The sequence below is a fragment of the Crocodylus porosus genome, unplaced genomic scaffold (genome assembly GCF_001723895.1).
Source record: "Crocodylus porosus isolate Cpor-Errol unplaced genomic scaffold, CroPor_comp1, whole genome shotgun sequence".
Lineage (NCBI taxonomy): Eukaryota > Metazoa > Chordata > Crocodylia > Crocodylidae > Crocodylus > Crocodylus porosus.
The window spans coordinates 25,998,130-26,011,123 of NW_017728947.1; the positions used below are offsets into that span (position 1 = coordinate 25,998,130).

General features: G+C 43.4%; 1 protein-coding gene across 3 annotated transcripts in view; it reads right to left on the reverse strand.

The window, feature by feature from the left end:
- ANO3 (anoctamin 3) overlaps positions 1–12,994 on the reverse strand; it is a 445,370-nt gene that overhangs the window by 51,516 nt on the left and 380,860 nt on the right. For all 3 annotated transcript variants that reach the window (XM_019551829.1, XM_019551827.1, XM_019551830.1), the window contains one exon: positions 6,802–6,898. In XM_019551829.1, coding sequence (XP_019407374.1) covers positions 6,802–6,898 — 97 coding nt within the window. The remainder of the gene's footprint in view (positions 1–6,801; positions 6,899–12,994) is intronic.

Below are 12,994 nucleotides of genomic sequence, written 5' to 3' on the forward strand. Positions count from 1 at the left end.
CCGGGAGTATCACCTTACCCAACTCTAACTTGTCTAAAATACTATGCCAAAAATGTGCTGCTTTTGCCAGGCACTCTCACTGCATCTTGCCAGTTTTCAAATTCCTTCACAATTTTCTCTTACCTTCTGCATGAAATAGAAACTCATTTTCCTGGACTAAACAATTAAAATCGTACTTCCTTGCTTTTACTTCCTTATTTTTTTCCTTCTCCCTAAGCACCCCTTTCTTTCCATTTACCTACTCATTTTAGTGGCGATTGCTATATACCCAAATCCTTTCCCTCATTTGCTTCGCTAGGCATGAGTTGCAGTCCCTCCAAATCATTCTTGAAAATGTCCTCTCTTTCCTTTTGTTCTTAAAACCTAGACTCCTCAAAATGAAGACCCTACTCCTGCAATACAATACAGAAATTTGAAATTGAGAAATCATGTGATCACAGTACTAAAGTATGCATTAGCTTCCATTTCTTGATTGCTTTGCCATTTTTTGCACCCTATACCAGATCATCATCATGAAGTGTATATTCTCCAGGGTGTGGTATTCATTTTAGCTGCAAAGTCTAGATCTCTTTTTAGGTGGCAGTAATTATTTTTTTCATGTCTACATATTTAAGTACCAAATGGAGCAGTTTATGTCCCATTTTTAAAAACTATCCAGTATGTAACATCACTATGTACATTTTATTCACCAGGAAACTAGTCAGTTCATCAGGAAACAGTCACTCTTTTTCATGGTATTTTTCAGCAGTGACTGTGAACAAGCCACACACCAACAGCAATAAGAAAGAATTATGTATGCAACTGAAATTAGAAGGGTATTGAAACTATAAGTAGGTAGGAAACTGCCAGTGACAGACTTTAGCCAGGAGTGTCTATAAATTTGGGAACAGTCTAGAAAATAAAAAAAATAAATAAAAAGAGTGAATAAAGCTTGTCTTTAATATCTGTTAGGAAAAAAAAAAAAGATCTGTCCATAAAAAAAATAAGAAATCATGAGTTGGACTGAAAATCTGTCATTGGAATGAAGCTGGATGCAAAGTGTTGATGGAGAGAGCAGAGCAATGCCAACTTCAAGTTGAGTGGGAGAACAGCACAGTATCCTGCAGGGAGCTCTGTTATGGTTTTATAGACCATGGGAGCCTCTATATTCCCCTCCACTCCACTGCAGCCACATGCTACTGCTGTGTCCTTTGCTTGCCTGTTATTGCTGCTCACCTCAAAAGTAGGCAGGGTATAAAAAGTTGGTATTAAACCCCTAAATTTGAATCTGGTCCTTGTTACCAATCTTCAGGGTGTGCCAGAAGACTTATATTTACATTATGTAAAACACATGTCAGTAAAAAAGTTTGTTTGTTAGTAAAAATTTTGGGTTGGCAACCCTGATGATGGCCCAAGTAGCTTTAAGTGAAAAATGCTTAAATGTTGTTTGCTGAACATCAGTGACCAAGGTTTCAAGTTTAAAATACCAATTAAAGAGGGCATACACCATTATATGTTACTGGAGCAAACCCATTTGGGTGAGATCTGTTGGACACACATATTTTGGAAAAGGGTTTGAATACAGGAGCAAGGTAAAAATTAAGAGAATTAAAAAAAATGTTTTTAAAACTCATTATAGTAAAACATTCCATATGTTTCACAATTTTAATGAAATAAATAGTTTTATTTTAGTAAAGACTTTGGTTTAATTACTGTTGATTTTGTTTATTGTTTAAAACCCAATCTTGCATCCATGCAAATAATCCTTATGTATTAGGCCTGTGCAAAGCAGCAAGTATTTGCTTTGGATTTGGACTCAGCCAATTTGGAGGGACAGTGATTCAATTTGGTAATTCGAATCATTGTCCCAATTCCATTTAGCTTATTCAGATCTGGAGATTCAGCGCTGATTCAGAGATTCTGACTATACAGGCAGCAGTCCTTGACAATGCTGGACACAATTGCCTCCAGCTGATAAGTCTGTTGTGGTGGGCAGAGGTGGGAGGGAAGGGGCAGGGGGGCAGATCAACGCCCCCATAGTGACGGAGGGATTGGGGCTGGGACAAGCTGCCCTGCCGGGGCGGGGGAACACGGGGCTTGGAGAGGGGGGCTCCTGCCACTGCATGCTGCCACGTGTCCCTGGTCTGGGAGCTGCTCTTCCAGTACCTCCTTTAACATGCTCTCACTGCTGGTCTGGGAGAGAATGGGAGTGGGTGTGTGTCCCTGGATCTGTGTGGGGTGGGGTGGGGTGGGCAGGGCTGTGCTCCAGACCAGAGGTGGAAAGCACTGGGACCAGGGGCTATGTCCTCCTGTTGCTCACCCAGCTGGGGCAGGGGGGCATGGGATGGTGCTGCTGTGATGCCTTGGATAAGTGGTGCACAGTGGCAGAAGCCACTCCAGCCTCCCTGCACCTCCTGGAGAAGCTGCAGCTTCACCCTGCCCCACCCTGGCTGAGCAAGCAGCAGCAGGGCATGGGGGTGGGCATGTGTACCTGGATTGTGGCAGGCCAGTGGCAGGAGCTATGGGGAATTTTAGGGTGGCAGCAGCTTTCCCACAGCCCCCACTCCAGTGCACTCTGAGGGGCAGGCGGAGCCAGGGCTTCGCTCCAGGCTGCAGCTGGGGCTAGCTGCCCAGAACACAGCCCTGGTTCCACCCATCCTGTGTGGTGCAGCCCAGCGGCGGGTGGCTGGGGCTAGTCTCCCAGAGTGCAGCCTGGCCCAGCCTACCCTGTGCAGATCTGGGGGCACACATCCACTCCCATGCCCTCCCAGACTGGTGACAAGAGCCAGCAGAGGAGCCAGTGGAAGAGCAACTTCAGGAGTGGTGGTGTATAGCAGCACGCAGTGGCAGTAGTCCCCCTCTCTGAGTCCCACACTCCCCCACCGCAGCTGGGTGGCTTGTCCCAGCCCTAGCCCCAATCCCTCCCTCACTGTGGGGGCATCGATCTGCCACCCCCATGCCTCTTCCCTTTCCCCTCCGCCCACCATAAGGGACTTACCAGCTGGAGGCAGCTGTGTCCAGCATTGTCAAGGACTGCTGCCTGTATAGTCTGTGGCCAAATTTCCAAATCTCTCCAAACTGAATCAGAGGCTTCCAAGTCAATTTGGACGTTTTAATGGGTCTCTCAATTTGCCCAGTCTCACCAAATCTCCTATCAAAGCTTTGCACAGCCCTCTTATGTATGTAGGCAGCAGTCATTTCACTAGTCATGCTTGGGTAAGCAGCATTTTCAGCAGGAAGTGTTTGCAGTACCTGGTAATCGCATTATAGGCAAATATACTCTAGACATCAGGAATAGTGTCCTTATAAGGTGAAAGTTTCTCAAACAATTTGGGATGTTAGAGGGACTGCTTGCCTGCTGTGAGAAGGTTACATAAGACATTGAAACATAAATATTTTACATAATAGCTGCCTTATGCTTTGTCACTGGGTTTGAGTTGTAGAGGAGGATCCTACAATCCAGACAAATCTACGTTTTTCAGATAAGACTGTTTCATCACTATCTCTGCTTTTAGCAAATTACCACTGAGCAGATGACACAGGATATTTAGTTAATGGGAGGTATTATGAAAAACCCTCTTGAAATCCTGCATTATAATCTCAGCAGAAAAAAAAAGTTAAAACAACAGAAACACTGTGGTGCCTGCTGGTATGTTTTATTTCTTCCTGAATGAAAACACTTCCAACACTGAGTAGGTTTATTAAACACAAAAGTTTAAGTATGTAGGTCTTTGTTTATTTTATGGTGCCAAAGAAAGCTGGCATTTACGATCTGATGTATAATATGTTTTTATGTGAATTATATAATTGTGTGGAGCTCAAGAAAAGTATGTGCTTGGCTTTGTTTTTCTTTCGGTATAATAAGGCATGGAAGCATAATATTTCATGAGGTTGAAGTGAATTTGGGACTGAATGATTGGAAAATGAAAACAGTAAAATAAAATTGGCAAAATTGCTCCAATTTTTTTAAGTCTGGTATTTTTGAACAACCTGTACAATAAAGATCAGTCATGTACATCAATAACAACAGCTTTCTTTCCAAAATATGACGTCTTAAATCCTGTTCCATCCATCCCTTTTCTCCACCCACAAAAAACCAAAATCCCCAAATAAACCCCCCAGACTGAAAACTAAAAAAGCAAGCCAGGAAATTGTTAAGGTAGGATATTTATTTCTGGCCCACTGTCTCTAACATGTTAAGTTTGGGCCTATATTCATACAGCAACACAATTCAACAATGATTTTTTTCTGATCAAAGCTCAAAAGGGTGGACTGGGAAAGAAGTGGTCCTCTTTGACAGAAGACCATTAGACAGAAATAGGATGCTACAGGACACAGTGCTAGTTAGTCAGGGTACCACTGTATTCTTCTCGCTGAAGGGCTAAAAATATGTATTAACATTAGACGGGGTGAAATGCATCATGTTTAAATTTGCTGATGATACCAAAATTTGGGGTGAGGTGAGCATGCTAGCAGGGAGGGAAAGGCTGGAACAAGACCTGGATAGGTTACAGAAGTGGGCTGACATAAACAGGATGTGTTTCAATACTGACAAGTGCAGGGTGCTGCACTTAGGCAGTAGAAACCAGCAGCACACTTATAGAATGGGAAATTCCCTACTTGAGAGCACAGAGAAAGAAAGGGATCTTGCAGTCATTATTGACTCCAAGATGAACATGGGCTGACAATGTGAGGTCACGGTTGGCAGGGCTAACTGGACCTTGTCGTGCATCCACAGGTGCATCTCAAGTAGAGCCAGGGAGGTGATCCTCCCCCTCTGTGTGATGCTGGTCAGGCCACAGCTGGAGTACTGCGTCCTGTTCTGTGCGCTGCACTTCAGGAGGGATGTGGACAACACTGAAAGGGTCCAGAGGAGGGCCACCCGCATGATCCGGGGAGTACAGGGCAGACCCTACAATGAGAGACTGCAGGACCTGAACCTGTTCAGCCTTCACAAGAGAAGGCTGAGGGAGGACCTGGTGACTGTCTATAAACTCACTAGGGGGGACCAGAAGGGTTTAGGGGAGACACTGTTTCCCCTAGCGCCCCCTGGCATGACAAGGAACAATGGACACAAATTATTAGAGAGTAGATTTAGATTAGACATCTGCAAGAACTACTTCACAGTTAGGGCGGCTAGGAGCTGGAACCAACTTCCAAGGGAAGTGGTGCTGGCTCCTACCCTGGGGATCTTTAAGAAGAGGCTGGATGACTATCTGGCTGGACTCAATTGAGTCCAGTCTTTTCTCCCACCCAGGTGGGGGTTTGGACTTGAAGACCTACAAGGTCCCTTCCGACCCTACTTCTATGATTCTATGGCTATAAGACAGGGTGCTGTTGAGGGCTGCATCAATTAGATGAGACATAAACAAGAACAAGGTTGGGGAAGAAAGTAAGCCATTATCATCCTCTTTCTCCCAAGAATGGGAGGACTCTTTACATATGGGTCTTGGAATCTAAACCTGAGGAAGAAAGCAAGATGTTAGAGACAGGAGAAAGCCTTGTAGGAAAGACAACATAGGCTGTACCACCTTCCTTGGGAACCTCTGTACCCATGATCTGCTCCTATAAGGGAAAACTCCTGGAAGCACTGACATGGAAGGCATGTTGCCAGAAAGCTGTTCATGGGCATGTCCTCCACATACACCAGCAGATTCTGTGTGATTGGTATGATTTAAGGAGGATAACTCCTGCTTTTCTGGGCTTGTCTATTTATACAAGTGAATCCTGAATAAATTAAGGCGTATTGTTGAAGTGGATTAACTCCAAGCAAGGACACACTTATTTTCAAATAAAAATTCAAATGAGCTTAATCCATTTTCAAAACAAATGAAGAAAAAAAACCCACTTATGTTCCTGATTAACTGGAGAATATCTCTCTCCCTATGTAGCAAGCCATTCTGCTTGTGAAATGGGGGGAGCTGAAGAAAGAAAACCCTGTTTTCCGTGACAGGAAGCTCTGAAGGAATTGCAAGGCGAACCTTGAGAAGATTTCCCCTCCTCAGCCTAGGAGGGCTGTCCTGCAAGACGTGGTGTCGTATTTCTGAACAAATTACTTGCACTTAATCTAGTTACTAATTATGCATCAGAAACCACCAAGTGAAATTTGTCAGCTCATGCTTGTAATTTTCCAGCGTGGCAGCTCGTTTTCATTCACAAATGCCTCTGCAGACCGAGTGGGTTTGTTGACACATCCTTGGATACTTGCTGCATACATGCACCAGCACCATGACATCAGTATACGCATAGCCTATTCTGGAAGCCGTATGCATCCTCATCATTCACTGTATCAGCATAGAGTATAGGGAAACCTATAGTGCTTTAGGAAGCACGGATGCTACACAATATATGTGAGATGATGAAAACTGGTCTTAAACATTTTGATGCAACCATTTTCTTTTAGGAAAAAAAAAAGTTATCTTGGGGGGTTGGGTGGGGGTCAGGTGGGGTGGGGTAGGAAGTTTGCGTGGCAAAACTGTGAGTTAAGAAAATAATACTCACATATGGTTATGACATTTTTACAATGTATTTTTGTCGCCATTGTAAGCTGACCCATCTGACCCCAGCACTCTTTCCTGCCTGGGGCAGGGGGTCGGACTCGATGATCTGTTGAGGTCCATTTCGACCCTGAAAATCTACGAAATCTATAATCTGAATTACAGTTTTATTTCTTTAGTAGATACTGAGAATATTTACTTGTGCAAACTTTGCAGAAAATCACCACATTTCAAAGAAGGCTTTGATGAAATAACAGCAGTCATTATGCAGTGAGAATTGACTTTTGGATAACAAACAGCTTGTATCAAAGAAACTAATAATTACCTTTGCATATATGCAGCTTTCATTGAGTTTCTGCAGGGTGCAATTGCGTTCACACATAGGGCACATGATGGTTTCATTTGCCTCACAGATCTCTCTGCTTTAGCAGCAAGAAAGAAAAATGAAGTTAGAAGAATATTTTCAATGTGCTCAACGTTTTCCTAAAACCAGTGTGCACAATTTGTATTCTTAATCTGGTTGTATCATGCCTAAACTAGCTCCATAAAAAAATTAAATCAAAACTGACTGTTCAGTATTTTAAGGTTAAATTGAAATCCAATTCCCAATCCTTCTGGTGACCAAAGGGACTTTGTCACCAATTTCTGTGACACTAGGATTTGAACCTAAGCAATGGATACAATACTGCAAAGTTCCTGTATATGCACAGCTCTCATGCATAACAATTGAAGGACTGGTCTCAGTTCGTTAGTTACTTATTCTCAAATATAACAAAATAACCAGAAGACTTTAAACACAAGAGGACATCCTCCAGTGATGTCAACAAAAAGAGATCATATGTAAAATGAGGATGGGAGATTTGGCTCTAGAGAGTTTTCTTGTTGATTTCATTACAGGTCGCCTCTCTGTACCTACACATGAACATATTTAATGTCAAATGCATGAATCATAAATGGCAATGAGGTTTGTGGTGGATGAGGTGGGAGGGTGAGAAGTGTTCTTGTGTTTGTATTTACATTTTCCTCTAAATTAAATGTGCTTGGGTGAGAATGAAACAAGACTTACTTAGTTATTGACATTCCAGTTACTGGACTGGAAAATACCTTCAAACAACTCTGAGATTCATCAAGTTATTTAAGCATGTAAGCAGTCTAGGGCCTTCGTAACACAGTAATTTTAGGCAGCTCCTGGAGGTCTTAATACTTGGATTGTCCACACATGAATCCCTGAAACTAGTTTTAAGCACTTGTTATGCTGCTCAAAGTTATGCCACTCTAGGGCAGGATTATCTGATCTTAATTTGTGTTACACTAAAGCCCTTTATACATGTTGCACTTTGAGCTGCTCAAAAATTGATGAGTGTTAGTGCTAGCTCAAGTCTGCAGCAGTCACACATTAAGGCTAAAAAGTCATTTCCCTGATCTGCACAACTATGCCTTGTTACTTGAGGGCTGGCAGGCAGGGGCCAGACTAGAAGCTATAGCTATGTGTTGCCACTACAGGTCTGGATAAAATAGAAAGAAGGGAAAAAATAATTTTAAAAGAAATCAAGAGAATAAAGAGGAAGTAAATTAAAGAAGAACTCATATTTCAATAAACTGGGATTTGGATGTGGGGGGTGCTGGTCATGCTTCTTGAAGAGGCCAGGAGGGTGGGAGCAGTGAGGGAAAGTGTGTTTGGGGGAGATATTGCCTATGCCCTAGAAAGGAAGCCTCACCTCATGGCATGCATCCCTAGGAATGGGAAGCTCATATACTCGGGGGCGGGATGGGGAGAAGGCTTGGTGCTAGAACTGCCCCCTGGGCGGTAGAGTTCAAGGGATGGAAAGTTTATCCACAAAGAAAAGGAGGATAGGGGAGGAAATACTGTAATCTTGGATGCTGGAGGACTGAAACTTAGGTGGCTCATCTGTGGAGAGTTGCCATATGTTAATATAATGCAAGCTGGGTAACAGATCAGAGATAAATCTACCTTGGACTGGTATAACTTTAAGCTGCCTAAAGTGTGCTTAAAACTTGATTCAGGTGTTAATGTATGGACAATCCTGGGGTTAAGAGCTTCAGGAGCTGACTAAAATTAATATGTAATGATGCCCTAAGGTGTAGACACTCTAGGCTACACTTTAGTTTAAATACCTGACCCACTCCCTTTCCCCACTGGCCCAGATTGGGCCCACTCTCCCCCACTTCCCTCCCCACCCTTACCCTACTTCTGCAAAGACCCTCCATCTAAAAATATATATATCTGGGTATAATAAGTTTCATAGTAAACATCCAAGATCCAAGGTTGGCCTCCTTAAATTTAACTTTACGGGTACAGTCTTCATATGTGACTTATGCTAGTTGCACCAACATTAAGAATTCCATATAGAAACACATGCTTTCTAACTCCGGCCTTTCTTTTTATTACATTAAAGCAGGGCTTTCAGGATATTTCACAGAAGGCAAAAAACAAAACAAAACAAACAAACAAACCAGAACCCAAAAACAACCAACTTTTTTTTCTTCTTCTCTTAGTCACATTCAGCTTCCTAGGAATGCAATTTGACCCGTGCCTATATTATAGGGCAGGGATGGTGGAGCAGCAACCATAACAGAAGGCTACTGAATGCCATGAGGACTTCTGCACAGGATAGAGGGTAGGCCATGATATACAGTTATTCAGTCACTCATCCTTTGCAGGATTGTAGGTAGAAACTTACTTCTCTTCCTTTGCATACTTTACCCAGGCCTGGAATGGATATGAAGGCTTAAGTAGCCTGTCCCTTCCTTTCTCTCTCCTCTCAGGACTCCAGGGGTTATTTTTCCTTTGCCAGGCTAGATATTTCCCACCCTCTAATTTTGCTGAGCCAAGGAGAAAGGGGAAATGGATTCTTGTATAAAAGAATACAACAAATACTGTACCAAGAACTTCTGCTTGATTTGTTTTTGCATCAAGACTGTTTGCTTGGACTTTACTAAACTTCTCATAGAGCTCACAGGCCTAACAGGAGCTTTTATATTGAATCTGGTGTTATTTACAAATGTGAATTTCTACGAAATCCTATCTCTGGAATAATAAAACTACAGAGTGATGTGAAGTTTGTATGTGATGTTTTTATCTGCTTTGATCTTAGTTTGCACAGCACCATCAGTCTCTAAGGGCACCATCAGTGCTCTGGGGGCACTTTAATTAGAGAGGCTTGAAGAGCTGCTCTAATTAAAATGCCTGCAGTGTCGCATGTATTAAGTGTCCTGCACTTCAAAATGGTGGGCTTGAACAAAAACCTTTTTCAACAAACTTCAGTTCAAGTGCCCCCATCACCATTTTGAAGTGTGAAGACACAGGATAGACATGATGCAGAGGCTGCTGGACTGCATTAATTAGCATGCTTCAGAAGACTTGTGTGCTAATCAGCACATGATGGAGCAGACGTCCAGCATGTGTATACATACCTTAAATTATCAAAACATCATAACAAAACTGGGAGCTGGCAGAGAACCTGTTCTAAACAATTTGTAAGTACAGTAGCCGATTTCAGAGATGTACAATGATACATGCCTTTGCATCACATCCAGGATTACAACTGGATCTTGGTATATAACAAAGACAAAGGTACAGCAAGCTATTCTGTGCCCTACGCACAACAGGGCAGAAGAGGTCTATTATACTAACTGCTAGAGAATAGCAATGGCAGTGTGTATGTGTGAGTGTCTGTGCATGTGTGCATGGAGGCTTGGATTGCTATGGCTCAGACTGCTGGGGCTGGGGCTGGGGCTGGTGCTGGCCCATTCTCTCCCTTCTCTGCTGCCTCCTTAGATGTTACCACATAAGGCAATTTTCCTCAAGCAAATTTTCTAACTGAGGAGAACTGTAATGACTATACATATTACAAAAAAACAACCATGAGGACAATTTCTGATGCTATAAATGAGAAGTTAGACCCCAGATTTAAAATAACATGTATTACATGTTTAGGTCCTGCTGTGGTGAAGTCTTCTTGCACAAACTGTTTTTAAAAATCTGATTTACTTTCTCACAGCTAAAATCTCAGACAATTATACTGATAGAAGTGAACAAGTCTCTGTAAAACCAATATTTGTTAGCAAATTTGTTAACAGGGTGTTAAAAGTGTCTTCAATAGGGTTCATATTTCAAATACCTTTCTCACCCTTTGGAAAAAGCAGGGATATTTTATTAAAAAAATAGAAAAGTAAAAGGAACCAATTGCTTTTATGGTAGCCACTATGCTACCATGCATAGCGTATTATATGCCAGTAGTGTGTTGTTGCAGTAGCTATTTCCACAGGGTTACCTCTTCACCTCAAACAGCTTTCCACAGAAATGGCTACACTCCTGTAAGCGGGGGGCAGCTTCAAATGTCAGTCTCCTTTCAATGAAATTGCTTATCAGCTTCATTGCTCTGACAGGGAAAGGAAAATATTCCTGTTTCTAAAATCTTCTCTATTGAGAGGAGAGGGGAAAAAACATGTCTGTAAACATATGACATATATGCTTGTTTGTTCAGAACAGGGATAGGTATACTCTATCAAATATTTACTTCTATTTTTTGAACTACTGTCTAACACACAGGAAAAAATAGACACCAATTTTAGATTTGAGAGAAACGTATGTATTTTTAAAACAAGACAAGTCTAGTAGTTAATTATAGCTGCAATCTATAGTATCATTTATAATTGGATGGGATATTTGGTTGGTACCAGATTTTTAGCTCAACAAATACCCTATGGTGATAAACATTTCTATACCTGTCTATGTAAGTAGCTTGAACAACCAAATTCACTCCCAAACCACTAGAGGGAAGATTCATATAACCTAAGCAGCAGCCTATTGTATAATCTGAAAAGCTGACTGGACATAGCTAATCAGAGCAGAATGTTTGCAACACCTAATTTAATCACTAGACAAAATTCACACCTTGATGTACATAGCACAGTGGTTCTCAACCTGTTTTATACTAGCCCTGTGCAAAGCAGCTAGTATTCACTTCAGATTTAGATTCAGCCAATTCGTGGGACAGCAATCTGATTTGGGGATCAATCGCACAGCAGCACCCGGTGAGCACCGGGACTTTTTTTTTAAAGTACCGGGAGTGGGGCCTGGCGGGGGTCCCCCCATGGTCACCTCCCCCAGCCTACCCCCCCAGCCCCTAGTACTTACCACTTCAGAGTCAGCTGCAGCTCCCTACTTCAGCCACCAAGGACTGTTTAAATCAAAGCTCTGAATCTTTCCTGAAAATTTGCAGAGCTTTGAATCTATTTGGACCTTTAAATTGGTCCTCTGATTTGATTCAAATTTGGAGATTCAGTCACTGAATCGGGCTGAATCTCCTCTGAATCGATTCACCAACCGAAGCTTCACACAGCCTATTTTATACCAGGACACATTTGCAAACATCAATGGCCGGTCCCAACCCAGTAAATAGTTTAAGTAGAAAACAACCCCTTGGCCCTGCCAGTGCCCCTCACTCTCAATCCACAGCCCTGCTGGTGCTCCTCACTCCTGACCCACTGCCCACTTGCCCTCCGAATGCCCCCATTCAAGTGTGTTGGGCAGGGGGTGGGTGTATGGGGTAGGGAGGTGGGTGGGGCATGGTGGGGCACATACTCTCCCAGGTTGGTGCACCCACATTAGGCATGGGGCTGCAGCCTGGCCAGGAACCATCTCTGTGGCTCAGCAGCTGGAATGCAGTGTAGTAGAGTGGAGCAGGGTGGTGAGACTCATTGCTGCCACCAGGACCCCCATGCCAGCTGTGCTGCCAGCGTGTGAGGAATAATGGATTGGAGGGCGGGGGAGCTGCACTACCCTCACCTCCTGCTGCCAGCAGCTCAAGTTCCAGGCCATGGCTCTACCACCTGCCATGGCTTGGCTACTGCCACTGGTGCCACACTATGCCAGTCTAGCCAGGCTGCAGCCCCCTGCCCTCTGTGGCTGCACAAGTCTGGGGGAGGGGGCTCCTACTTTTTCCCCCAGCCCCAAGTAGCCCCTTGCAGGCTGGAACTCTGCCAGCCTGCAAGGGGAAACCCACCATTTCCCAAGTTTTTACTCCTTTATAAAGGAGAATCCTTTTTTTAAGGTTTGTTCGTGACCCTTTCATATACTGTTGCCATCCACTATTGGGTCACAACCCACAGGTTGAGAAACAATGATACAGAACACAGGCATAAAAGCAGACAGTCACTGATATCAGTAAATTATAGTTTCATAGTTTCATAGTTTCTAGGGTCAGAAGGGACCTGAGCAGATCATCTAGTCCGACCCCCTGCCAAAGCAGGAAACAGTACTGGGGTCAAATGACCCCAGCAAGGTGTTCATCTAACCTCCTCTTAAAAACCCCCAGGGTAGGAGCCTGCACCACTTCTCTTGGAAGTTGGTTCTAGACCCTAGGTGCCCTGACCGTGAAGTAGCGCCTTCTGATATCTAACCTAAACCTACCTTCTGCCAGCTTGTGACTGTTATTCCTGGTCACTCCTGGTGGTGCTCGGGGGAACAGGGACTCCCCCAATGCCTCCTGATC